Genomic DNA, 27480 nt, shown 5'->3' with positions numbered 1-27480 from the left:
TCCTGATAAGTATAAGGTGATATTTCATTGTGGCTTTCATTTGTATTTCTCTGCTGCTTAGTGAAGTTGGGCCTCTCTTTCTTTGTTTTTGGCTATTTGTATATCATCTTTGGAGAAATGTCTGTTTAAGTCCTTTGCCCATTTTTTAATAGGGTTATTTGTTTTTTTGTCATTGAATTATAGAAGTTCTTTATATAGTCTGCATATTAACCCTTTATCATACTCATATATATGATCTGCAGATATTTCAACCACTTTGTAGGTTGTCTTTTCACTCTATTGATTGTGTCCTTTGATGCACAGAAGTTTTCATTTTGATGTAGTCCCATTTGTCTTTTTTGTTTTGTTACCTGTGCTGTTGGTGTCATATTTGAGATATCATTGCCAAGACCAGTGTCATGAAGCTTTTCTCCTATGCCTTTCCTAGGAAACAGAAGTTTCCTAGAAGAAACTTATAGTTTTGAGTCTTCCATTTGTCTTTAATACATTTTGAGTTAATTTTTATCTATGGTGTAAGATAAGTGTCTGACTTCCTTTGCATGTGGGTATCCAGTTTTCCCAACACCATGTGTGGAAGAGACTGTCCTTTGTCTATTGAGTGTTCTGGGCATCTTTGTAGAAGATCATTTGACCAAATACATGAATATTTATTTCTGGGTTCTCTATTCTATCCCATTGGTCCATTTGTCTGTCTTTATGCTAGTACCATATTGTTTTGATTACTATAGATTTGTAGTACGTTTTGAAATCGGGAAGTATGAGTCCTCCAACTTTGTTCTTCTTTTTCAAAATTGTTTGGCCCTTGAGATTTCATATGAATTTTGGGATGCGTTTTTCAATTTCTACAAAAGATGCCACTGGGATTTTGACAGGGATTGCATTGACTCTGTAGATGGCTTTGGGTAGTATGGACATCTTAACAATATTAAGTCTTTCGATTCATGAATATAGGACCTTTTCATATATTTGTGTCTTCTTTAGTTTCTTTCAGCAATGTCTTGTAGTTTTCAATGTACAAGTCTTTCACTTCCACGGTTAAATTCCTAAGAATTTTATTCTTTTTGACATTATTATAAATGGAATTGTTTTTTAAATATCCTTTTGGATTATTCATTGTTAGAGTATCAAAACACAACTGATTTATTTTTAATTTTTTAATTATTTTATTTTTTATTATTTTCCAACTTTTTTTGGCAACTGATTTTTTTTGTGTTAGGTTTGTATCCTGCAACTTTGCTGAATTCATTTATTGGTTCTAACAGGTGTGTGTGTGTGTGTGTGTGTTCTTTAGGATTTTCTACATATAAAATCTGGAGCAGAGATAATTTTATTTCTTTCCAACTTGAATGCCTTTTATTTCTTTTTCTTGCTTAATTGCTCTGGATAGAACTTCTAGTACTATGTTGAGTAGAAGTAGTAAGAATAGGCATCCTTGTTATATTCCTAATCTTAGAGGAAAAATTTTCAGTCTTTGACCATTGAGTACGAAGTTAGCTATGGGCTTGTCATATATGGCCTTTATCATGTTGAGGTAGTTTTCTTCTACTCCTGGTTTCTTGAGTGGTCTTTATCTTGAAAGGGTGTTGAATCTTGTCAAATGCTTTTTCTGCATCTATTAAGATAATCATGTGATTTTTATCCTTCATTTTGTTAATGTGTTGTATTATATCAGTTGATTTTTTTTAATTAATTAATTTATTTTTTAAATTTATTGGGGTGACAATTGTTAGTAAAATTACATAGATTTCAGGTGTGCAATTCTGTATCACATCATCTATAAGTTACATTGTGTGTTCACCACCCAGAGTCAGTTCTCCTTCTATCACCACATATTTGATCCCCCTTACCCTCATCTCCCACCCCCCAACCCCCTTACCCTCTGGTAACCACTAAATTACGTTCCCCAGATTAATTTTCAAACCCCGTGGCCATCTTGTGGTTACTGATTGTTTTCTAATCCCCTCACCCTCCCCCTTACCCCCACACCCCTGCCCATCTAGCAACCCTCAGTTTTTCCTCTTTGTCTCCAAAACTGTTTCTGATTAGTTCATTCACTTATTCTTTTCTTTAGATTCCGCATATAAGTGAGATCATATGGTACTTATCTTTCTCTGTCTGACTTATTTCACTTAACATAATGTTCTCTAGGTCCATCCATGTTGTTGCAAATGGTAAGATTTCTTTCTTCTTTATGGCTGCGTAATACTCCATTGTATAAATGTACCACAGTTTTTTAATCCAGTCATCTACCAATGGGCATTTCGGTTGTTTCCATGTCTTAGCTATTGTGTATAGTGCTGCAATAAACATAGGAATGCATAAAGATTTTTGAATTGGAGTTTTGGATTTCTCTGGATAGATACCTAGGAGTGGAATTACTGGATCATAGGGTAGTTCCATTTTCAGATTTTTGAGATACCTCCATACTGTTTTCCATAGTGGCTGCACCAATCTGCAATCCCACCAACAGTGCACAAGCGTTCCCTTTTCTCCACATCTGCGCCAGCACTTGTTGTTTGTTGATTTATTGATGATAGCCATTCTGACTGGGGTGAGGTGGTATCTCATTGTGGTTTTTATTTGCATTTCTCTGATGGTTAGTGAGGTTGAGCATTTCTTCATATGTCTATTTGCCATCTGTATGTCCTTTTTAGAAAAATGTCTCTTCAAGTCCTCCGCCCATTTCTTAATTGGGTCGTTTGTTTTTTTGGAGTTGAGTTGAGTGAGTTTTTCATAGATTTGTGATATTAATCCCTTATCAGATATATCATTGGCAAATATCTTTTCCCATTCAGTAGGATCCCTTTTTGTTTTATTGATGGTTTCCTTTGCTGTGAAAAAACTTTTTAGTTTGATATAATCCCACATGTTTATTTTTTCTCTTACTTCCCTCGCGCGAGGGGATATATCAGTAAAAATCTTACTCCGGGTAATGTCTGTGAAGTTTCTTCCTATATTTTCTTCCAGATATTTTATGGTTTCAGATCTTACATTGAAGTCTTTAAGCCATTTTGAATTTATTTTTGTATATGGTGTAAGGAGGTGGTCCAGCTTCATTTTTTTGCATGTGTCTGTCCAGGTTTCCCAGCACCATTTATTGAATAAACTGTCTTTACCCCACCGTACATTCTTGCTTCCATTGTCGTAGATTAAATGGCCATATAGGCATGGATTTATTTCTGGACTCTCTATTCTGTTCCATTGATCTATGTGTCTGTTTTTATGCCAGTACCATGCTGTTTTTTTTTTTTTTTTTTTTTTTTTTTTTTTTTTAATTTATTGGGGTGACAATTGTTAGTAGAATTACATAGATTTCAGTTGTGCAATTCTGAATCACATCATCCATAAATCACACTGTATGTTCACCACCCAGAGTCAGCTCCCCTTCCATCACCGTACATTTGATCCCCCTCACCCTCATCCCCCACCCCCCAACCCCCTTACGCTCTGGTAACCACCAAATTACGTTCCCCAGATTAATTTTCAAACCCCGTGGCCATCCTGTGGTCACCGACTGCCCTCCAATCCCCTCACCCTCCCCCCCACCCCCCACTCCCCCCGCCCATCTAGTAACCCTCAGTTTTTCCTCATTGTCTCCCAAACAGTTTCTGATTAGTTCATTCACTTATTCTTTTCTTTAGAATCCGCAAATAAGTGAGATCATATGGAACTTATCTTTCTCTGTCTGACTTATTTCACTTAACATAATGTTCTCTAGATCCATCCATGTTGTTGCAAATGGTAAGATTTCTTTCTTCCTTATGGCTGCATAATACTCCATTGTATAAATGTACCACAGTTTCTTAATCCAGTCATCTACCGATGGGCATTTTGGTTGTTTCCATGTCTTAGCTATTGTGTATAATGCTGCAATAAACATAGGAGTGCATAGAGATTTTTGAATTGAAGTTCTGGATTTCTCCGGATAGATACCTAGGAGTGGAATTACTGGATCATAAGGTAGTTCCATTTTCAGAATTTTGAGATACCTCCATACTGTTCTCCATAGCGGCTGCACCAGTCTGCAATCCCACCAACAGTGCACAAGTGTTCCCTTTTCTCCACATCCGCGCCAGCACTTGTTGTTTGTTGATTTATTGATGATAGCCATTCTGACTGGGGTGAGGTGGTATCTCATTGTGGTTTTTATTTGCATTTCTCTGATGGTTAGCGAGGTTGAGCATTTCTTCATATGTCTGTTTGCCATCTGTATGTCCTTTTCAGAAAAATGTCTCTTCAAGTCCTCTGCCCATTTTTTAATTGGATCGTTTGTTTTTTTGGAGTTGGGTTGAGTAAGTTTTCCATAGATTTGTGATATTAATCCCTTATCAGATATATCACTGGCAAATATCTTTTCCCATTCAGTAGGATCCCTTCTTGTTTTATTGATGGTTTCCTTTGCTGTGAAAAAACTTTTTAGTTTGATATAATCCCACATGTTTATTCTTTCTCTTAGTTCCCTCGCGCGAGGGTGTATATCAGTAAAAATCTTACTCCGGGTAATGTCTGAGAAGTTTCTTCCTATATTTTCTTCTAGGTATTTTATGGTTTCAGACCTTACATTTAAGTCTTTAAGCCATTTTGAATTTATTTTTGTATATGGTGTAAGGAGGTGGTCCAACTTCATTTTTTTGCATGTGTCTGTCCAGGTTTCCCAGCACCATTTATTGAATAGACTGTCATTACTCCATCGTACATTCTTGCTTCCATTGTCGTAGATTAAATGGCCATATAGGCGTGGATTTATTTCTGGACTCTCTATTCTGTTCCATTGATCTATGTGTCTGTTTTTATGCCAGTACCATGCTGTTTTGATTACTGTAGCCTTGTAGTATAATTTGAAGTCAGGTATTGTTATACCTCCCACTTTGTTCTTATTTCTCAAGATTGCCTTTGCTATTCGGGGTCTTTTATGGTCCCATATAAATTTTAGGATTATATGTTCTATTTCTGTGAAAAACGACGTTGGCAGTTTGATAGGAATTGCATTGAATATGTATATTGCCTTAGGCAGTATGGACATTTTAACTATATTAATTCTTCCTATCCATGAACATGATATGTGTTTCCATCTATTTATATCTTCCTTCATTCCTTTCATCAGTGTCTTATAATTTTCTGAGTATAGATCTTTTACTTCTTTGGTTAAATTTATTCCCAGGTATTTTATAGTCTTTGGAGCGATTGTAAATGGGATTGTTTTTTTAATTTCTCCTTCTGATGTTTTATTATTGGTATATACAAATGCAACTGATTTCTGAATATTAATTTTGTATCCTGCCACTTTACTAAATTCATCTATCAGCTCTAATAGCTTCTTGGTGGAGTCTTTAGGGTTCTCTATATATAGTATCATATCATCTGCATACAATGATAACTTTACTTCCTCCTTACCAATCTGGATGCCTTTTATTTCTTTTTCTTGTCTGATTGCTGTGGCAAGAACTTCCAGAACTATGTTGAATAGAAGCGGAGATAATGGGCATCCTTGCCTTGTTCCTGATCTTAGGGGGAATGGTTTTAGCTTTTCCCCATTGAGTATGATGTTAGCTGTGGGTTTGTCATATATGGCCTTTATTATGTTGAGATAAGATCCCTCTATTCCCACTTTCTTAAGGGTTTTTATCATAAATGGCTGTTGGATTTTATCAAATGCTTTTTCTGCATCTATTGATATGATCATGTGATTTTTATTTTTCATTTTGTTAATGTGATGTATCACATTAATAGATTTGCGGATGTTGAACCACCCCTGCATACCAGGGATGAATCCCACTTGATCGTGGTGAATGATCTTTTTAATGTATTGCTGAATTCTGTTTGCTAATATTTTGTTGAGGATTTTTGCATCTATGTTCATTAAAGATATCGGCCTGTAGTTTTCTTTTTTTGTGGTGTCTTTGTCTAATTTTGGGATCAGGGTGATAGTGGCTTCGTAAAAAGTGTTTGGGAGTCTTCCCTCCTTCTGGATTTTTTGGAAGAGCTTGAGGAGAATTGGTGATAATTCTTTTTTGAACGCTTTGTAAAATTCACCTGTAAAGCCATCTGGTCCAGGGCTTTTGTTTGTTGGGAGACTGTTGATTACTGATTCAATTTCCGTGGTGGTAATCAGTCTATTCAGGTTTTCTGTTTCTTCTTGAGTTAGCCTTGGAAGGTTGTACGCCTCTAGAAAATTGTCCATTTCTTCCAAATTGTCAAATTTGTTGGCATATAGTTGCTCATAGTAACTTCTTAAAACTCTTTGTATTTCTGCAGTGTCCGTTGTCACTTCTCCTCTTTCGTTTCTGATTTTATTAATTTGGGTCCTCTCTCTCTTTTTTTTAATGAGTCTGGCTAATGGTTTGTCAATTTGTTTATCTTCTCTAAGAACCAACTCTTGGATTCATTGATCTTTTGTATTGTTTTTCTGGTTTCTATTTCGTTTATTTCTGCTCTGATCTTTATTATCTCCTTCCTTGTGTTCCCTTTGGGCTTATTTTGCTGTTCTTTTTCCAGATCCCTTAAATGTGAAGATAAACTGTTGATTAGTGATGTTTCTTGTTTCTTTAGGTAGGCCTGCAAAGCTATGAATTTCCCTCTTAGGACTGCTTTCGCGGCATCCCATAGATTTTGGGTCGTCGTGTTTTCATTTTCATTTATCTCGAAATATCTTTTGATTTCTTCCTTGATCTCCTGCTTGACCCATTCATTATTTAGTAATAAGTTATTCAGCCTCCATGAATTGGTGTGTCTTCTTGTTTTTTTCCTGTAGTTCATTTCTAATTTCATAGCATTGTGATCAGAGAAGACAATTGGTATGATTTCAATTTTCTTAAATTTATCAAGACTTGTTTTGTGGCCTAACATATGATCTATCTTGGAAAATGTTCCATGTGCGCTTGAGAAGAAGGTGTATTTTGCAGCATTGGGGTGAAATGTTCTGAAAATATCGATTAAATCCAAGTGGTCCAATGTATCATTTAAGGCTGTTGTTTCCATATTGATTTTCTGTCTGGAAGACCTGTCCCTTGTGGTCAGAGGTGTGTTGAAGTCGCCGACTATAATAGTGTTACTGTTGATCTCTGCCTTTATGTCAGTCAGTACCTGTTTTATATATTTAGGTGCTCCTATGTTGGGTGCATAGATGTTTACTAGGGTTATGTCCTCTTGTTGGATCAATCCCTTTATTATTATATAGTGCCCATCTTTATCTTTTAGTATGTTCTTCATTTTAAAGTCTATTTTGTCAGAAATAAGTATTGCAACTCCAGCTTTTTTCTCGTTTCCATTTGCATGAAATATCTTACTCCAACCCTTCACTTTCAGCCTGTGTGTGTCTTTTGTTCTGAGGTGAGTCTCTTGTATACAGCATATACAAGGGTCTTGCTGTCTTATCCAGTCAGCCACCCTATGTCTTTTGATTGGAGCATTTAATCCATTTACATTTAAAGTGATTATTGATAGGTACATAGATATTGCCATTTTTAAATGTGTAGTTAGGTTGTTTTGATCTTTCTTCTATTTACAGAAGACCTTTTAGTATTTCTTGCAATGCTGGCTTGGTGGTAATAAATTCCTTTAGCTTATTTTTTTCTGGAAAGCTCTTTATTTCTCCATCAACTTTAAATGATAGCCTTGCTGGATAAAGCAATCTAGGTTGTAGGCCTTTGTTTTCCATCACTTTAAGTATCTCCTGCCACTCCCTCCTGGCCTTCAATGTTTCTGTAGAAAAATCATTTGATAGTCTTATGGGAGTTCCCTTGTATGTAACCCTCCGTCTTTCTCTTGCTGCTTTTAGGATTCTCTCTTTGTCTTTAAGCTTTGCCATTTTAACTATAATGTGTCTTGGTGTGGACCTGTTTGGGTTAATCCTGGTTGGAACTCTCTGCACTTCCTGGACTTGTATGTTGGTTTCCTTCATCAGGTTGGGGAAGTTTTCAGACATTATTACTTCAAAAATGTTCTCAATCCCTTGCTTGCTCTCTTCACCTTCTGGTATTCCTATGATACGCATGTTGTTGCGCTTGATGTTATCCCAGAGGTCTCTTAGGCCATCTTCATTGTTTTTTATTCTTTTTTCTTTTTGTTGTTCCGTTTGGGTGATCTCTGCTACCTTGTCTTCTAAGTCGCTGATTCGATCCTCTGCTTCATCTAGCCTGCTGGTAATTCCTTCAAGTGAGTTCTTAATTTCGGTAATTGTGTTCTTTAGTTCCAACTGGTTTTTCGTTATGATTTCTACATCCTTCTTTATGTTTTCTCTAAGCTCGTTTGTTATGATTTCTACATCCTTCTTTATGTCTTCTCTAAGCTCCTTAAACATTCTTATCACCAGTGTTCTGAACTCTGTCTCTGAGAGGTTGGTTACGTCTGCTTCATTTGGTTCCAGTTGTGGAAGCTTCTTCTGTTCTTTTATTTGGGACGTGTATCTTTGTTTCCCCATTCTGGCTGACTGTGTTTATTTTGATATATTAGGTAGATCCCCTAGAGTTCTTAGTTCTTGCTAAGTTATCTTGTGTAGTATGTGTCCTTTATATTTGACTCGCACCACGTCGTCCTCCTCCGCGTGTGCTCCAAAGGTGAGTCTTGTGTTGTGTACACTGTCCCGTTCCAGAAGATCTTTAATTGCTTCCCGCTAATGAGCAGGTGGGGTCAACTCCTGGGCTGACCTGCCGTGAGACTTGGCTCTGCCCCCCGCAGGGCACTCTGCTGCGTGAGGGTTAACCACCCCAATGTGATTTGGCCTCTATGGGCTCCAGAGCCTGCCGAGAACCCCCTCTAGGTGTGTGACCTGCAGGTCAAACCCGACTGCACTCCGATTTGGTCTGGAGTTGGCCCCCAGATATGCCGAGTCCCGTGCCACCCAAGCTGGGCCCCGGCAGGGAAGTCCCAGAACAAGGCAAATCACCAAGCACAGCAGCAACGACAACAGCAAAGAGGAAAGAAAAAAAAAAAAAAAAAAAAAAAAAAAAACAGCCGATAACCCCCGCTCGACACAGGCAAAGATATCAAAGATACAAGACAAAGCAAAACAAAACCAAGCAAAGCAAAACAAAGCAAAACAAAAAGCAGCGACCGTCTCGGCCTGAGCCCATCAAGCAATGACCAGGTTGTCCTCTGCTGTACCAAAGAGCCCCCTGCTTATTGCGCAGGCAGAGCCGGTCACCTGGTGCTCAGAGAGACTTTGGGACTGCAGACTTAAAAGCGTGGGCCTGAGGGGTCTGGATGATAGTCTCCACAAAGTCAGTGCAGCTTCTGCCCTTGTCCGCACGTATGCACACCGAGAGGAGCACCACCAGTCCTTTGTCCAGAGCTCGTGAGTCCTAGGGCACTCCTTCAGTGTGTGTGTATGGGTGCGGGCGGGAGATTTCTGATCTGCTGACCGTGCCTCACAAGCTGGGCCCCGGCAGGGCAGTTTCAGAACAAAGCAAATCACCAAGCACAACAACAACAACAACAACAAAGAAAAATATCAAATACGTTCACATGCAAAACCACCTGATAACCCCACTCGACAGAGGCAAAGATATCAAAGATATAAAGACAAAGCAAAACAAGACAAAACAAAGCAATACAAAAAGCAGCGACAGTCTCGGCCTAAGCCCACCAAGCAATGTCTAGGTTGTTCTCTGCTGTACCAAGGAGCCCCCTGCTTATTGCGCAGGCAGAGCCGGTCACCTGGTGCCCAGAGAGACTTTGGGACTGCAGACTTAAAAGCGTGGGCCTGAGGGGTCTGGATGATAGTTTTTACAATATCAGTGCAGTTTCTGCCCTTGCCTGCACAAATGCACACTGAGAGTGGCACCACCAGATATGTGACCAAAACTCTTGAGTCTTAAGGCACCTCTTCAGTGTGTGTGTGTGAGTGCGGGCAGGAGATTTCTGATCTGCTGAAAGCCCAGAGCTGCGCCTGCCTCACTGCTGATCTCTGGGTGTGTCTCGGCCGCTGCACCCACCCCACCCTAGGCAAGCCAGGAAGGGTGGGGGCTGGAGATGGAGGGGTCTTCACTCTCCCAGCCCAGCCGTGCGTCGCCCTCTTCCCGCAGGCCAGAAAAGGTGGTGGCTGGGGGTGGAGGCGTCTCTTCTCTCCTAGCGCAGCCAAAATCACGCACACTGCCCAGTCTGCGTGGGTCAGGGCTGCCCGTCAGGCTTCCCAAAGCGTGAGCTTTTGATACCACTTCTCGGTTCAGGGGCCGGTTTAAGTCTCTGGAAGGGCGGGGTAAGATTGGAGGAGCGGGGCGGGGGGGAGGGGCCCAGGTATGGAGACTGCGCCCCCCGTCCGCCGCAGGGCGCGCCGCCTTCCCGGCTGGAGAAATCAGCCGCGGGACGCAGGGAAAGAGCCGCCTCCCGGTCTCTGGGCTCTCGGCTTCGCCTGGGCCCCTGTGCGCGCCCGGCACAGCGGGGCTGCACCGCGGTTTCCAGTCCCAGTCTCTGGAAGGGCGGGGTAGGATTGGGGGAGCAGGGCGGGGGGGAGGGGCCCAGGTATGGAGACTGCGCCCCCCGACCGCCGCAGGGCGTGCCGCCTTCCCGGCGGGAGAAATCAGCGACGCAGGGAACGGGCCTACCCCCGGTCTCTGCGCTCTCCGCTCCGCCTGGGATCCCGCGCCTGCCCGGCTCCGTGGTTTTCGGTTTTCGCCCCCGCCAGCTGAGGCTCCGCTGGGGGCTGGGCTCTCCCGCCGCTGCGGCCGGGCGCTCCCACGCCGCCCCTCCTCCTCCTCTCCTTGCTCCGTCCAGTTAGCTTACCCCCAAGAATTTCTTAGCTTCAAGCAATCCACGAATCTCTCCACTATATTGTGTGGTGAGCGAAAATTTCCTCGATGGGTTATAGTTCCCATTTGCAACAAGATCCGGAGGAGAACTCAGAAAGTGCGCCCTGCTGCCGCCATTCCTATCCCCATGCTGTTTTGATTACTGTAGCCTTTCAGTTGATTTTTATATGTTGAACCATTCTTGCCTTCTGGGAATAAATCCCACTTGGTCATGGTGTATAATCCTTGTAATGTGCACTTATATTGAGTTTGCCAGTATTTTATTGAGGATTTTTGCTTCAGTATTCATCAGGGATATTGCTCTGTAGTTTTCTTTTTTTCCTCTCAAAAATCTATCAATTAATTGATCAATTAAAACATCCAGCTTTATTGAGGAATAATTGACAAATAAAAGTTGTCTATTTTAAGTTATACAGTATTTTTACATACATATACATTAGGAAATCAAGGAAATGTTAATTAGGAAATTAACATTTCCATCATCTGATATAGTTGCTTTTCTTTTTTGTGCTGAGATCACTTAAAGTCCACTGTCTTAGAAAACTTTAAGTATGCAATATAGTATTATTAACTGTAGTTTGTATTAGACTTTAGAGCTCCAGAACTTATAAGTGCCTAACTGAAACTTTGTCCCTTTGACCATCATCTCCCTATTTCCCCTGACAGCCCCTGACAGCCCCTGACAGCCCCTGACAGCCACCATTCCACTCTCTGCTTCTATGACTTCGACTTTTTTTAGATTCTACTTATAAGTGATATTATGCAATATTTCTCTTTCTGTGTGTGGCTTATTTTACTTAGCCTAGTGTTCTCCAGGTTCACCCACGAAATGGCAGGATTTCCTTCTTTTTAAAGGCTGAATAATATTCTATTGTATATATACGACATGTTTCCTTTATTCGTTCATCTGTTGATGGATACTTAGGTTGTTTCCATATCTTGGCTATGGTGAGTAATGCTGTAATAATCATGGAAAAGCAGATATCTCTTCTAGATATTATTGAATTTCCTTCAGATGTATACCCAGAAGTGGGATTACTGGATCATATAGTAGTTATATTTTTAATGTTTTGAGGAATCTCCACATTATTTGTCATAGTGGCTATTCCAATTTATATTCCCACCACCATTGTCCAAGGGTTCCCTTTTCTCCATATCCTCTCCAAATTTGTTACCTTTTGTATTTTCATAATAGCCATTCTAACCATCGTGAGGTGATATTTCATTGTTTTGATTTACATATGCATTATCTGGTGATTGATGATGCTGAGCAACTTTTCATGTATACCTGTTGGCTATTTGTATGTCTTCTTTTGAGAAATGTCCATTCAGGTTCTTTGCCCATTTTAAAATCAGGTTATATGTTGTTTGTTTGTTTGGTTTGGTTTGTTTGTTTGTTTTTGCTGTTGAGTTGTTTGAATCCCTTTATGTTTTGGGTATTAGCCTATATGAAATGTGTGGTTTGGAAGTATTTTCTCCCTTTTCATAAGTTGTCTCTTCACTCTGTCGATTGTTTCTTTTGCTGTGCAGAAGCTTTTTAGTTTGATGCAATCCCACTTGTCTATTTTTGCTGTTATTATCTGTGCTTCTGGGAGCCATATTTAAAAAAATCATTTCTCTGACCTATGCCAAGAAGCTTTTCCCTATGTTTCTTCTGGAAGTTTTACGGTTTCAGCTCTGCTGTGTGTCTTTAATACATTTTGAGTTGACTTTTGTGTATGTTGTGAGATAAGGATCCAATTTCATTATTCTCCATCTGAATATCCATTATCCAGTTTTTCCAACACAAGTTATTGAAGAGACTGTCTTTACCCCATTGCTTTTGGTACCCTCGTCAAAGACCAGTTGATCAACAATGTGTGGATTTATTTCTGCACTCTCTATTCTGTTCCATTGATCTGTATGTCCATTTTTATTACTATAGCTTTGTATTATGTTTTGAAATCAGGCAATGTGATGTCTCTAGCTTTGTTCTTCCTGCTCAAGATTGCTTTGGCTATTTGCAGTCTTTTGTGGTTCCAAATGAATTTTAGAATTTTTTCTGTAGGGAGCTATGGGCTGAAGACCTCCTATTCTGCTATTTTGCTGATGTCACTTTTCTGTAGTTTTCTCTTCTGTCTTTCTCTGGATTTGATATCAGGCCTCTTAGAATGAACTTGGAAGTATTCTTTCCTTTTCGATTCTTTCCTTTTCAATTTTTTGGAATAGTTTCAGGAGGATTGGTGTTAATTCTTGAAATGTTTGGCTTTTCTTTGTTAGGAGGTTTTTGATTACTAACTTAATCTCCTTATTTGTTATTTGGTCTGTTCAGATTTTCTAGTTCTTCATGATTCAGTCTTGGTAGGTTGTGTTTTTAGGAATTTATTCATTTCTTGTGGGTTATCCAATTTGTTGGCATACAATTCTTTCAGCTTCTTACCCTGTTTTCCCGAAAATAAGACCTAGCCAGACAATCAGCTCTAATGCGTCTTTTGGAGCAAAAATTAACATAAGACCCAGTATTATATTATATTGTAAAGACTGGGTCTTATATTATAGTAAAATAAGACCGGGTCTTATATTAATTTTTGCTCCAAAAGACGTATTAGAGCTGATTGTCCGGCTAGGTCTTATTTTCGGGAAAACACGGTATAAATAAGAATACATGTGATTACTTTCAGGGTCCACCCTGATAATGTAGGGTAATCTCTCCCAGCTCAATATTCTTAACTTAATCTCATCTGCAAAGACTTTTTCATATACGTATAACTGTTATGGGTGAATTGCACCCCCCACCCAAATTCGTATGTTGAAGTCCTAACCCCCAGCACCTCAGAATGTGACTGTTCGGAGATAGAGTCTTTAAAAAGGCAGTTATGTTAAAATGAAGTCATTAGGGTGGACCCTAATCCAATAGAACCAGTGTCCTTATAAGAAGGGGAGATTAGGACACAGAAATGCACAGAAGGACAACCATGTGAAGACACAGGGAGAAGACGGCCATCCACGTACAAGCCAAGGACAGAGACTCAGAAGGAACCACTCCTACCCACACCTTGACCTTGGACGTCCAGCCTCTAGAACTGTGAGGAAATAAAGTTCTATTGTTAAAGCCATTCAGTCTGTGGGACTTTGTTATGGCATTCCAAGCAAGCAAATACAGTAATATTTACAAGGCTTCAGGGATTATTCAGGACCTGGATATCTTTGGGGCTACTATCAGCCGAGCACATTTGCTTACTGTCTCTCTACCAGAGTGTATAACTAATGAAAGCAGGGAGTTTATTGATTTTGTTCTTAAAACAGTGTTTATCCTCAGGGAATTTACATTCTTCTATTGTCTTTTCTTCAGACAATAAAGAAGGAAAGTCTTCTGTGCCACCTGGGTGCTCTGGAGAAAAAGAAGGCTGGGGCAAGTGAGAGTGCTGTACAAGGGAGGCTACAGTTTGCAGTTTTAGAAAGGGGGTAGGGAAGGGCCTTTTGAGGAGACATTTGAGTCAAGACCTGAAGGAGATGAGGGAGCCCCGCACGCTGACAGCTGAGGGAAGAGCATTCTGGGCAGGAGAGACAGCAGACGTGGAGGCCTGCCATGGGGTGGAGGCCTGCTGCTTGCAAGAAGAATAAGAGGGCCGCTGTAACCATAGGAGCTGGTGGAAGGCTGAGAAACAGGATGTGAGGTCGGAACCCATGGTGCAACTCAGGTAAGTGCTTCTAGGCCATTGAAAGCCTCTGGCTTTGGCCCTGAGTGAGAGGAGAGCCATTGCAAGATTTTGAGCAGACGCATGACCTGAGCTGGCTTATGTTTTAAGAGGATTGTTTTGCCTGCTGTGTGGAGAGAAGGCTGAAGGGGAGCCGGGGCAGAATTGGGCGGCTCAGTTAGGAACCTGTGTCAGTAATACAGGCACTAGCTGCTGACAGACCAGAGCATGGCCCCTGGAGGTTGTGAGAAGTGGCTGGACTCTGGACATCTTCTGGAGGTGGCGCTGCAGGGATTTGCTGGTGCATGTGCCCTGGGGAGTGAGAGGAGAGGAGCCAGACATGACTCCAAGCTACCGGCCCGATCCACTGGAGCTGCCATTTACTGACCTGGGGAAGGTGGGGCGGGAAGCATGTTTTGTTGTGGAGGGTGGGAAACCAGCCCCTCAGGGACGCCTATGAGACTTCCAGACAGAGATATTGAGAATTGGCCTTGGACGTGCAAGGCTGTAGCTCAGGGGATAGGAGGTGGTGGGGAGTTGCCAGTGTGTAGGTGGAATTTAAAGCCATGAACCATGAGAAACCAAAGCAGGGAGCCCCCCAGCTGGGGCTGGCCAACCAGCAAGGGGTATTTGTGTTGACTAAGTATCTGAATGAATGAATCTCCTTTGCCATTACTCTTGGGCAGGCTGTCAGTCCTCACTGATTGTCACAGCAGCCGGCTGTGGGTCTCCATGAACTCACCCCCTACCACCTTCAGATACCTCCTCCGTCTTTCCTTAGCTCTGCCCCGTCCCACCAGGCACCCTCCCTGTCCTGTGCCGTAGGCCTTCACGGGGCTGCTCTCCCTGCCTGAAGGGCGTGGCCCTCCCTGCTCTAGTCTGCCTGATTAAAGTGCCTTTTGTGCTCTACCAGCTCCCTGAACATTGTCCCACCCCCTTTCTCTTTCCATCCCATTCTTTCTGGCACTGTGAGGGGCCTTAGGAACAAATGCAAGATCTTCCAGTGCCTGGCAAACTCCACCCACACTCGCAACAAACAGCTGCCCTGCACCCTCCTGGCTGAGGGGTGTACTACTGGCCATGGGGTCCTCCCTCAGGAGGTTGGGTGCACGCATAAGGCCATGTGTGTCCTGGAAGTGGACATGGTGGTTTGGGGAGGGAATTCCAGAATCTGGTACCCAGACTATAGCGTAGAAGGGAGTTGTAGGCACCTCCCCAGGCTCCATGGATTTCTGGCCCCAAAGAGAAGGAGATGTCCCTGGGGATGGGGGCATCTAAGGGTGGTACGTTTTATAAAGAAGTGAAGCAGTGCCTTACGTTGCCATGTGAGAGAGTAGGCCTTCCTTAGAATGGATGTTTCAGAGGGAAACCTGTCTTCCAGTTTTCTCAGATGGGGCCATGTTCCCCTTTCTGCACGGCTGTTCACTGGGCCGAGGGTTTGGTCTGGACAGAAGGGTCACTTTTGTTTCCTTTACCCCTCCAGCTACACCCTCAGCGCTTGGAGGCTGCCCACCAGGCCCTGTGCTCAGGTCTTGGTCCTATAAGGTGAGGGCTGAGAAGGTGTGGCTGGGTGGGTGAGCCACTGTGGACAGGAGACCCACAGTGGACAGGTGTGCGTGGGGGCTCTGCTTCCCCTATAAAGGGGCTTTCATTGTTAAAGGACAAGGTGAACTTGGAGAAGATCATACACCAGAAGCCAACGACAGTGGATTCTGGTAAGCAGCCCCTTAAATACACCTTGAAAAGTGGGGGTTCCCCAAGGCCAAGCCCTATTCCCTACCCAGGCCAGGAGCTAAAGGCAGATGACAGATTACAAAGGAAGCCAAGACACAGTTTCCTTTAAAAGGTTTTCATTTATTAGTCTTTTCTGAAGCAGTTAATTCTCTTTTCTTATTAAAAAAAGAAACGTGTGTTTCATCCAGAGTTATACCAAAGTGATTAAAATGAATTTTTCTACTGAGGATATAGCTCCCCAGATCAGAAAAAAAACAAAACAAAAAAAAACAAAAGAAACTTTTTTTTTTCAATTAACCACAAAAATAAAACCAAGAGAACATCAACAATCAAAAATAATCCCCAAATATCCAGGACAAAAAATAAAATATTTATTGATCTATCACAGCGAGACACAAAGAGATGGGCAGGGCAGGGGTGGGAAATGCTGTGAAGTACAGTGGCTCAAGGGAGGGATGGGGGATACAGTACTGCGTGGGGGTGACCCAGGTTGGGGGGGAGATTCCTGCCGCCCCAGCTGGCACAGCCCCTCACACCCTAGGCCCCTTCATAGGGGTGTATGTGGTGGGGCAGAGGCAGGACATAGGCTGCCCTGACAGGTTCACCAGGTTGATGGTGGGATACCTGACCAGCTAGTGGTGCCAGGTGGCCAAACTGGTGACAAGGATGGATGGACAGACGGACGGATGGGCGGATGAATTCCACAAGAGCAAGAGGGCTATTCCCAATGGGGTTCTTCTGATCTGAAGGTGCCTCAGACATGGGGAATAGCGATTGGTGTGGGGAGAGGGGGGCCAAGAGAGCCAAGAGATGGTGTAATGGAATCCAGCTTGAGGTTGTCAATGCTTGGGTACCAACTGGGCCACAGCCAAGGGTGGGTCCTGGTGGGCAGGGGGAGGTGGGACTGCCCAGGAAGTGTCGCACCATTTTCAGAGGAGCCCCAAGGAGGGGTTTCCCCGAAGGGCTGTCCTTCCCTCCTCCCTCCCCCAAGAAGATGAAAGCACCAGCACTTAGCACCAAGTTCCCCTGGAGATGGAGAGTGTTTGGAGGGGGAGCTCCCGGGCGGGAAGGGGGTGAGGGCAGGGGGCTAAGCCCACCACCCCTTGCCTCTGAAGTCGGGGGCTTCCTGGTGCCCACTTGGCCACCGTTCTCTTATTTCCTTGTCCTGTGGATTTCCATGTCCACCCGGCCAGCCCTGTCCCCTCCAGGGTTGGGGACTTAGGAGGGGGTGTTGGGGGGGCGTCACAAAGGGTTTACATTCTCCACCAAGCAGTAGCACCAACGTTGATGAGGTCGTGAGTCAGGGATCCCGGGAAGCTCACTTTCTCTTCCGGCCACAGGATTTCCCCAGGCAGGCCCCACCTAGGGGGGAGGGGCATATGTCAGTCAGTCTGGCCCCTCCTCATTGCTGCTCAAGCCCGTTGCCCACTGACCAACTCCAAGAAGCCACCGGAAGCCTGGGTTCCACCCCAGGCCAAACTCTTACTGTACAAAATCCCTCTAGACAGGTAGGTGGGAGCAAGGTTCAGATTGTGGTTGATGAAACCAAGGCTCAGAGAAGGGAAGGGGTCAGGGCATGAGGCCAGGTCCGGGAAGGACCGGGCTTAGACAAGGTCTCCATACTCTCTGCACATCTGGGAAGCCTTCAGCAAGCGGCTCAGAGCTGCCCCATCCAGGGAAATGGTGTGATGCACGTGAGTTTATGCCTCAGGTAAGTAAACGGAGGCCCAGCGAGAGGGAGAGTCTCCTCATCCACAGTCAGTGGCTGACCTGGGACTGGAACCCAGGACTCTGGCCCTCTCCTGGGGAGGTCTGATTGGTAAACCTTGTTTCCAGTCATCAAGCAAGGCACGCTGTCTGGTCCTAAGGCCTGGTGTAGCTCCTATCCCTGAGGGAGCTAGGCGTGGCTTGTTACTGCCACCTGGTGGCAGCAAGCACCACGTGGGGCAGGGACAGGCATCCGTGCAGCTCATCCGGAGTGTTTCAAAAGCAAGGGGATAGGGCCACAAGCATCACTAGGCACCCTGGAAAGAGTCAGGCTGGTCTTGCCTTTGCCTCTCCCCACCCTGGCCCTGGCTGCCTTATCTGTGTAGAAAGAAACAGGTGGGGTGGAAGGGAATCCACAGCCTGAATAACCACAGGGGTGGAGCGGGGCCTTCTTTGGGTATGGTATACTTGGGAGGAACTTGGGGAGTGGTGATCGGGACCCACCCCACACACTCCCAGCGCCATGTCTGTGTCTTTGAGCAAGGATGTGGCCAGGTGGTGGCCTCTGCCCACTCTGCCCAGCCTGGGCACCTTGGGTCCCTCTGCCCACCCCTCAGATTTGTGTCGTCCATTTTCACTCTCTGTATCTGCCCCTCTGAGTTCTCCCCTCCTCCTCCTCCTTTCTCTTTCCCTTGGCTCCTTCCTGCAGGGGGTGTATGGACAGCAGGGAGGGAGGGACTGCCAGGCCAGGCCAGGCTGGGGTGAGCCGGGAGGGTCCCGGGCCACTTCCAGACCTGATCATCTGTGTCAGAGGCAGAAGGGACGGGTGAGGTGTCTGGCTTCCCCAGCCTTCCCACTCCCTGCCAAGCCTGGGTGCAAACGTGCTGCCTCCTCTCCTAGACTGATGGGCCGCAGCCTCTGCTTCCGTCTCTGCCCCTCCCTCCCCGCCAGCTTCCAGGGTGGGGTCTCTGCTCACCTTGGTATCCCAGGGCTCCCAGGGCCCCTCCGAAGGGCTTGGGAGGTTTGCCTGTGGAGGGAAGGATGGGGTTTGGGGAGGGGGCAGGGCTTTACGGCCTCCCCAGGACCCCCACCATGTACAGCGCCTTGATCCTGTCCCAGCAGGTTGCAAAGGCCTTTTGCATTAGATCCTACACGTGGAGGTTTGAGCAGCTCAGCAGGCGCCCCTTCCCACCACAGCCAGACCTCAGCCTCAGCCTTGCCCGAGCAAACACGCTGGGGTCAGGGGTTTCGGTGTCCCTGGCCACTTGCTTGAGGACCTTGCTTTTCTCTTACAGTTTCTCTCCTTTTCTATGGGAACTTGTCCATATCTCCACTTAGACCCCAAGCCTTGGGGTAACCCAGGTCTCTGTCTCACTCCTACTGCCCTGTCAAGTGCCTGACTGGGAGCCCCAGAAATCAGGATCCTTGCCCCCTGTCCCTATATCCCAGGTGAACTTTCAGCTTCTATGACTCCCGTTGGGGCGGATCTGTTAAGCCCCCACACTAGAGGGCCAGTTGAGGGCTGGGGCTGCACTAGCCATTCCCTCAACAGGACTCTCCGTCCACCCAGCAAGGAGCTCAGGGCCTTGCTTGGAGTGGGGCCCCTCCGTCTCGCAGACTCACCACCAACTCCCAGGCCCCCAGCTCCGCCACCTGCAAGGTAAGGAGATGGACTGTGAGTGTACCTCCTCTGGGAGCCCACCAAGCCCTCCCAGGAGAGGGGTCCTGGCTCTGCCTCGCTCTCTGTGTGACCTCGGGCAGGTCCCTGGCACTCTCTGAGCCTCAGTTTACCCATTTAGAACATGGTGGTTTAGAAAATCTGATGCTCCCTGGCCTTGCAAGGCAGGGGGAGAAGAATGAGGGGAGGCTAGCCTCGTGTAATCTGAGGTAGGGGTTCCATCCCGGGGCTTGGCTCAGCCCTTTTGAGCAGAAGATGAAGAAGGGGAGGAGGAAGGTGGCAGCCAGGGCTCCAGCACAGGGCCTGGGGCAGGAAGTAGGGACATACCTGGGAAAATAGGAGATAACCCGAAGCCAGGTCTTGCTGCAACTCCTGCAGAAGGCACATGGGGTTGGCACAGGGCAGGCCCCACTCTGGCCTCAGCCCCTCTTCCTCTCTGCCCAGGACCACTTCCTCCCCACTGCCCCCCTACCCCTCCCCCATACCCAGAGTAGCTTTCTTCACAAACCTTGTCCCCACCTGGCATCCTGGTATGGGCCCCGTAGCCTCAGCTTGTCAGCCTGGTGCCCGAGGCCCACGGTGCATATCCCCTCCCGTACCCTGAGGCCTGCCCCTTGCCAAGGATGTTTCCTTTCCTGAACTGTCCCCGCCACCCTCTCTCTTGTGTCCTCGCGCTAGTGTGGCTCTGGGATCTCTCCTGTTAGCCCGAAAGACTTCTCTAGACCCCGGCAGAGCGGACTTCACAGCGGAGAAGGCCCCTACCTCCACCCGGGAAGGGCCTGGCTCCTAAGACACCTCCAAGGCCAGCAGCACCTAGGAAGAGGGCAGATGGGGGTTGGGACAAGGCACAGTGTAAGTGGCCCTGGGGTCAGGAAGATTCTAGAGGGCTGTCAGGGATACTTCAAGCAGGACTGAGGGCTGAGCTGTGTGGGGATGGGGCGGTTAGAATGGGGGGAGGTACAAGCAGCCTGCAGGCCTGGGCAGGGGAGGCCAGCAATGAGCCACTCACCATATTTGGCTGCTTTAGCAGCTGCAGCTGGGGACACACCTGGGGAGAGGGGCCGCATAAGGACTCAGGAATATCCCTGCCCTCCTTGAGTCGTGTCCCCCTCCTGACCTGCTCACCGTTTACCATCTACCCACTGACTCCTCCTTCCACCATCTCTCCACCCCTCCTTCATCCATCTATGTTTCCAAAAGACTTCATTAAGCTTCTATTGTGTCTGGTCGTGTGGAACGCATAGGAAGAGACTTCAGACGGATTTAGGTAGGGAGACACAATGATGACCCAAAAAAGAGTGAAATGTCAACACAAGGCGCGCCAGGATGGCAGAGACTTTGGGCAAGTAATTCCCTCCCAACTTTGGTTTTCTTCTCTAGAAAATGGACATATCCATCATTATCCTAATGAACCCCCCCGGACCTGCTCACACCAGCTGAAGGAGAGAGGAGAGGGACAGGGCTGGGATCGCAGGAGCGGCAGGAAGCAGCCCTAGCTCCTGCTTGCCCAAGGCCCCCTGTACCTGCTGCAGGAGCCTAGACAAGGGCGCAGGCCACCTTGACTTTTACATGAGGTACCGCTGGGGGGGTGGGGCAGAGCAGACAGTTTGAGCCAGGTGTGGCCAGGTGGGAAGGAAAGTCTCTCTGTCTCTGTGTCTGTCTGTCTGTTTCTCTCTTACACACACGCAATGTACTCACTGATTCCAGAGCAGCCTCTTACCTCCAAAGCCCCCAACCCCTGGGACAGCCCCAAGCCCTCCAACTCCCAGTCCTCCAGCTCCGAGCCCGCCGGCTCCTCCCAGGCCTGTGGAGAGAGCTTTGTGTTAAACCCCCACTGGTAGGACCCCTGCTGCTTGTCTGTGGAGGGCTGAAGTTTTCATCCCAGGACCCAGGTGGAGCTTGAGCTTCCAGGGCCTTTGTGGGTGCAGCGGGGCCAGAAGGGGTTCTGGGCCCTAGGGAAATGACGCCCCTGAGGGCTTCAGGGGCAGGTCAGACAATAGTGCACCATGGTGCACGGTCAGAGGACCCTCCAAACCCCCCACACAGGACTTACCAAACTGGGCAGCTTTGGCAGCAGCCTTGCTGGCAGCAGCCAAGGCAGCAGGTCCAGCTCCTGGAGACACAAAGGGAGCTTAGGGAGCAATTCTCCGTGGGTCAGTCTCCCTCCCCGCCCAGCCCGTCCTGGGGTTTCAACTCACCTGCCACACCACCTGGGACACCTACTCCAGCAAAAGGCCCAACCCCTCCAAGGGCCCCAGGCCCTCCTGCTCCTGAGGGGAGAGAACGGAGAGTCAGTCTGCCTATTTCTGAAGGACCCAGGGACAGTAAGCAAGCAGACAGGTGGCTGAGGCCACGTGACCCTGTGGAAGGCGCACTGGACAGAAGTCCATTCCTAGACACTTGGGCCTGTGTCACTGACCAATCAGACTAGGCGCCCCCTTCTCCTCTCCATCCCATCCCCCTGGGCTAGCACTAGAGCTGTAGGTGGCCACAGTGGTAGCCAAAATCTGCCGAGAGGGGAAGACTAGCCTCTGGTTCTGACAGTCCTGGGTTCAAATCTTGATTTCTCCACTCATCAGAGCTGTCACCTCTCTGAGCTCCAGAGCCCTATCTTCCTAAAGGGGTCATGATCCTTACCCCACTTACCCTACGGTTGTTTGGAGAGTAAAAGGAATGTACTCTAGTTCTGAGCCACTACTTCCAGGGCAGAGCTATTAGCAAAAGCAGCAGCCAGAGTTCCACAGTTCTCAGTGTTCTCACACATTAGCCTACTTCTTATTCATTGCAAAAGAAAAGGTAGGTACTATTATTATCCCCATTTTGCAGATGAGAAAATTGAGGCACAGCAGAGGTTAAGCAATATTCTCAATAGACCCCGGGCAGGAAATAGCTCTGGAGCCAGTGCCTTAACTGTTTTGTTTCCCTGGCGATGTTTGCCAAACTCAGACCGGCAGAGCAGCCAGCAGGGAACAGGAGAAGGGCCCGCCAGGAGTGGGGAGTGAGGAAGCTGGGATTTTCCGAGGTAGAAACTGGCCCCAAGTGGACTGGCCGGGGCTGGATGGTGTTTCCCTGGCGGAGGCCCTGACCTGGCTCCCAGGAGGCCAGGAATGCGGGGGCCACAGACAGTGTGGGTCTGGCCAGCTGGGGCTGCTGAGCGCCAAGTGGAGGGGCAGGCATGTCTGCCACGTCCTTGTGGCTCGTGGCAGGCGCAGTCATGCTGACAAGGAGGCAGGCGGGGGGCCGGGGCTCTGCTGGCCAGGAGGCAGAGGCCGCCTGGCAGACAGCAACCTTGGCCCCTCCATGGCCCTGGGGCCCACGAAACTGTAAGAGCCAGACAGGCCTTAGGGACCATGGTCCTCACCAAGGTGGACCTGCCCCCGGGGAGGTTAGAAATGTGAGGGGCGTGTTTGGTTGTCCCCGGGGCTGGAGGCATGATAGGCATTTAGTGGGCAGGAGCCAGGCCTGTTAAACCGTCACGAATGTGTCCTAGAAACTGCCTTTTTCCATCCCAGCCTGTGCTGCAGGCTCTGGGCACTGGGCCCTGGCTCAGAGGGAGGGGAGATGGGTAACTAGGTGCTGTCAGGGATGGTGGGGCAGTAGTGGAACCACCCCTGGGTGGCGGTGTGTGTGTGGGGGGGCACTCACCATATTTGGCTGCTTTAGCGGCAGCCAGGGATCCAGGTACTGAGGAAAAAGGAAAAAGGGAAAGTGGGGTGGTCAGCAGCTGATCTCTATGCTTGGGGGTTCTGCTTCCTCCAGGGAGCCCTTCCTGCCTTCCTCTGCCTTCTTTGCTCCTCTCAAAGCCCTGAAGCTGTGGCTTCCCAGCCAAGAGCTCAACCTGCTAGGTACAGAGCTCCAGTACCTAATCATGCCTCTATAATTCTGGTCTGAGGGTGCTTGACGGCTGAACTGTGCCTCCTTCCTTCAGCCCCTTCCCACCCCCTCCAGGTCCAGTGTGGTCTGCCTGGGGTGGGACCAGAGTAGGCTCAGTAACCACCCTGTGAACAGTGGCCGCCCTTGCCACAGCACATTGCTGAAGGGGAGCCAGGCTGGCCCACCTGTGTCCACTGAGCCCAGGTACCACCAGCCTCCTTCCCTGGATGGTGGGCTTCTTCTCAGTTTGGAGCCCTGTGACCCATCCACGGAGGGAGAAGGAACTCTGACGTCTGGCAGCCTGGGGCCTCCTCACCTGGCTTCCCCTCACCTGGCTTCCCCTCATCTGCTACCCCAGTCATCTCTGACTGCTTAGGTGAACCTAATGGGGACTTTACCGCCAGCCCCACGATGATGGGCTGGGGCACGTGCTGGCAGGGGCGAGGTCTCCCTCCTCTGAGCTCAGGGGTCATTTCTGTCCAGCCTTGAAGGCCGCTTACCTGCACCTGCCCCAAAGCCTGGAACCCCAGCACCAACTCCAAATCCGGGAACTCCAGGAGCAGCTCCAAATCCAGGAACTCCAGGAGCAGCTCCGAATCCGGGAACACCGGCAGGAAGCCCAGCTGCCGCCCCTGGGGGAGATGGGCAGTAGGGTGGTGGCAGCAGGCAGGGAGCAGGACCTATGGGGGGTGTCCTGCCCAGGGAGCTGAGTCAGGCCCCAAGGGAAGGGGCCCAGACCTAAGCAGGGGCCTCCTCCCCCTTAATCCACCCTCTCTACTGCCACCGAAATGACCTTCCTAAAACTCCCACTGACCACCAAGCCCAGCCCCGTCCCTCCCCTAACTGGCATTCATGGCTGCACACTCTGTACACCACTCTCCTTTCCAGCCAAACCTCCCACTCTTCCCTCTTGGATGAACTCATTTAGTTCTCCCAAAAACCTGCTGTAGCAGATGCCATTAGCACCCACATGTCACAAACAAGGACAGAAAACTCAGAGGTCACTGAGCTAGTGTGGGGCTCAGAATTCGAACCCGGGTCTTCCTCTTGTCAAATCTGCTCATTTAACCCCTCTGCCTGCTGCCTCGGGGACCCCCAAGCCTGCATGATGAGCCTGAGAGCCTGCATATCATGGGGCCCCGCTCTGGCTTGGGTCGCTTTGGGCCAGCCTGGAGTTGGTGGGGTGAGGAGGGATAGGCAGGCAGGGCACTCACGGAGCTGGGCTTTGGCAGCCACCTTAGCAGCAGATTTGGCTGCAGCTGGGGTCCCTGCTCCTGGAGGGAGAGGGAGGTGGGTCAGGGATGTCACCCATGGAGAATTCAGAGGCTCCTTAGACCCAGTGACTCTCGCAGCTCACCTGTAACACCTCCGGGACCAATACCAATGCCGGGACCCACGCCAGCGCCGGGGCCTAACCCTACAAGAGCGAGAAGAACAAATGCTTCACCCAGTCCTGACGGAGGACAGAAGCCAATGGAAAGAGCAGCGAGCTGGGAATGAGGAGCCTTGGGTTTTCATCCCAGCTGGGGCAGACTTGCTGTGTGACTTCGGACAAGTTATTTTTCCTTGATGGGCCTCAGCTCCCTCATTCCTAATATGAGGCATATGTAGGATCAGGAGTTCTTGGGTGGGACAGGACCCATTGAGGCTTCTGAGGGTGGTGGAGGCAGAATTATTCAGCTAGTGTGGGGGCCCATAGCAGTGAAAGGACCTCTGCAAGACAGGCAGACCTGGGTTCAAAGCTCAGCTTGGCCACCACTCAGCTGTGTGACTATGGGCAGTTACTTAAGCTCTCAGAGCCTTAGTTTCCATATCTGTAAAATGGGAATAATGGCACCAACTTCATAGAGTTGGTGTAAGGATTACTTCAGCAAACAGCAACTTTACAAAAAAGATGTCATTTGTCATGCGTCAGTTTGAGGGTCAGTGGACCCTTAAGATTTCTGTGGCCTCGACAGCCCTAGATTTTCTGATCTGAATTTTGCTGTATGCAGGTCCCTAAATCAAGGCACGAAGACCCCTAGCCCAGGGCCTGGCAGGTAACTGGGCTCTAAGGTGGGGCTATTGCCATTTGCTATAAGCAGGTATGGGCGCCCAGGGCTGTCAGGGTGGTCCTCAGATGTAGAGAGAGATGGAGAACTTTGTCAGGGAGCAAGAAATACTGCATCGAGGGGGTGGGAACTGAGAAGAGCCCAGCCTGAAGTCCAGAAGGGAGGAGGGCCCCAGCTAGACTGGGTAGTAGGGGCTTTGGGAAGGGTGGGGACCCGGGTCCTGGCGAAGGCTCACCAGGGCCTGTTCTTACTTTGCGTTCCTAATCAGAGAGTTCACCCACACCCTGAAAGTGGTCAGATGGGTCAAAAGGCCCATGCTCAGAATGTGACAGCCTGACCCCAGAGCAGGCAACATGAGAGAGCAGTGCTGTAGGATGAGCGTTGGGAGCAGAACTGGGTGTGGACACTTACCAAATTGGGCAGCTTTGGCGGCTGCCGCAGCGGCTGCAGCTGCTGGGGTACCTACTCCTGCAGATGTGAAGAGTGGGGATCAGGGAGGGGTCCCCTGCATCCCTTCTCACTTTCCTCCACCTCCCACTGTAGAAAGACCTCCCAGACTCCACCTCTAGGAAACTGTCCCCTCTCCCAGAAGACCTTCTCCTTGCTGCCTCCTCACCCTGGAGACAGAGAAGGAAGCATGCAGAGTGCGGCCTGAGGCAGGCTGCCTGGGTTCCAGTCCTGCTGTGAGGATGACTCACTAGCCGCCCAGGGCACACCCCCTCTCAGAGAAGGAGCTCTGAGACTGCCACACACTAGCTCAGGCTGTGGTGGGGGAGGAGCCCAAAGCTGTGATTGGCAGAAGCCTAGAACTTTCTCCAAGTTTCTGTCTAAAACTTGTGGAGCTTTCTACTAAAGGTACTAATAATTTTTTAAAAATCCTAATTGTGCTTGTATCCAAAACTATTGGCGGAAATAGCTCATTTCTTGAAGAAACTCAAAAGGGGAATTTTCTCCCAGAAAGAATAAGGAAGGCAGGAGAGAAATCTTCTGGTGGGAAAAACAACCAAGGAAGGCTGTGACTTAATCTCATTGTAACTCTTCATCTCTTGCCTCTGACTGGTGGAGAAGAAAGCGTCCGGGGGAACCAAAGGGTGAAATAGGCCCTGCCACCTAATCAGGAACAGAAAGGCCCTGGAGTAAATGAGGCCACCCAACCCTGGCAGAGCAGAGCTCTACTGCCCAGGTGGCTGATGTCTTGAGCGTCCTGGAGGGAGCGACTGCCAGGTTAGCTCAGCAGACGGGAGCCCCATACAGGCTCTCTCTTCCAAACTGCAGGGCACTGCTTTCCCTCCTCCCCACCTCTGGGCGGTCTTACCATCTGTAAAAGGGTGCACTTGGCCTGGGTCTACTCCAGGGCCCCTTCCATGACACAAACCAAAGCCGTCTCTGGGTTGGGGAAGCTCACCTGGCACCCCTCCAACGCCTGGCACCCCAGGTACTAAACCTCCGGCTCCTGGCACCAGCCCACCTAGGGCTCCTGCTCCTCCAGCACCTAGAGGAATTCAGAGCATTCAGCTCTGCCCCTCCAAGTGCCCCTTCTTGAGGGAGCAGAGGGTGAAGATGGGATGGGGAACAGACTGGCTGCGTGGGCACCTTTGACTCGCTGCTTTGGGGTAGGGTGATAACCAAGGTGTCAATAATCCTAATGGGGGCAACTGAAAAGAGCAGAAAAGTTCAGCGTGGCTTTGGAAGAGGGAGCCGGGGGCATGTCAGCCCCCGGAGGCATGAGTGTGAGCACGCTCTGGCCTCATGCTGGAGGATTGCTCTGAGCTCAGAGTCTGGACCCCAGGGCAGAGGAGGGCTGGGGTGGGGAGGAGGGCAGGGCACTGCCCTGGGCGTGGCGAAGGTAGAGGGCAGGGGTACTTACCATACTTAGCTGCCTTGGCGGCTGCTGCCTGAGCTGCAGCTATAAGGAAATGAGAAAGAAAGAGACCCTGAGAAAGTTGGCAGGATCTCAGCGGGGCTGTGCTGACTGCTCTCCTTTGCAGGCCCTCCCTGCGCTCTCCCCCGACTCC

At 48.1% G+C, this 27480-nt stretch overlaps 1 protein-coding gene across 3 annotated transcripts in view; it reads right to left on the bottom strand.

Annotated features, from left to right (window-relative positions):
• Positions 1-16505: 16505 nt before the first annotated feature.
• ELN (elastin) overlaps positions 16506-27480 on the bottom strand; it is a 31268-nt gene continuing 20293 nt past the window's right edge. For 2 of the 3 annotated variants that reach the window (XM_033110945.1, XM_033110946.1), the window contains 16 exons: positions 27333-27371; positions 26871-26957; positions 25877-25933; positions 24772-24831; positions 24629-24688; positions 23915-24046; positions 23187-23225; positions 21740-21811; positions 21595-21654; positions 21262-21345; positions 20551-20589; positions 20304-20354; positions 19869-19913; positions 19487-19516; positions 18840-18890; positions 16506-17518 (listed from right to left, as the gene is read on the bottom strand). In XM_033110945.1, coding sequence (XP_032966836.1) covers positions 17475-17518; positions 18840-18890; positions 19487-19516; positions 19869-19913; positions 20304-20354; positions 20551-20589; positions 21262-21345; positions 21595-21654; positions 21740-21811; positions 23187-23225; positions 23915-24046; positions 24629-24688; positions 24772-24831; positions 25877-25933; positions 26871-26957; positions 27333-27371 — 950 coding nt within the window. In that variant the 3' untranslated portion in view covers positions 16506-17474. The remainder of the gene's footprint in view (positions 17519-18839; positions 18891-19486; positions 19517-19868; positions 19914-20303; positions 20355-20550; positions 20590-21261; positions 21346-21594; positions 21655-21739; positions 21812-23186; positions 23226-23914; positions 24047-24628; positions 24689-24771; positions 24832-25876; positions 25934-26870; positions 26958-27332; positions 27372-27480) is intronic. The other variant, XM_033110947.1, reaches the window with a different exon arrangement.

Source organism: Rhinolophus ferrumequinum, chromosome 7 (assembly GCF_004115265.2).
Source record: "Rhinolophus ferrumequinum isolate MPI-CBG mRhiFer1 chromosome 7, mRhiFer1_v1.p, whole genome shotgun sequence".
NCBI lineage: Eukaryota > Metazoa > Chordata > Mammalia > Chiroptera > Rhinolophidae > Rhinolophus > Rhinolophus ferrumequinum.
The sequence above is the reverse complement of the archived record's forward strand: the minus strand, read 5'-3'. Positions and strand labels throughout refer to the sequence as shown.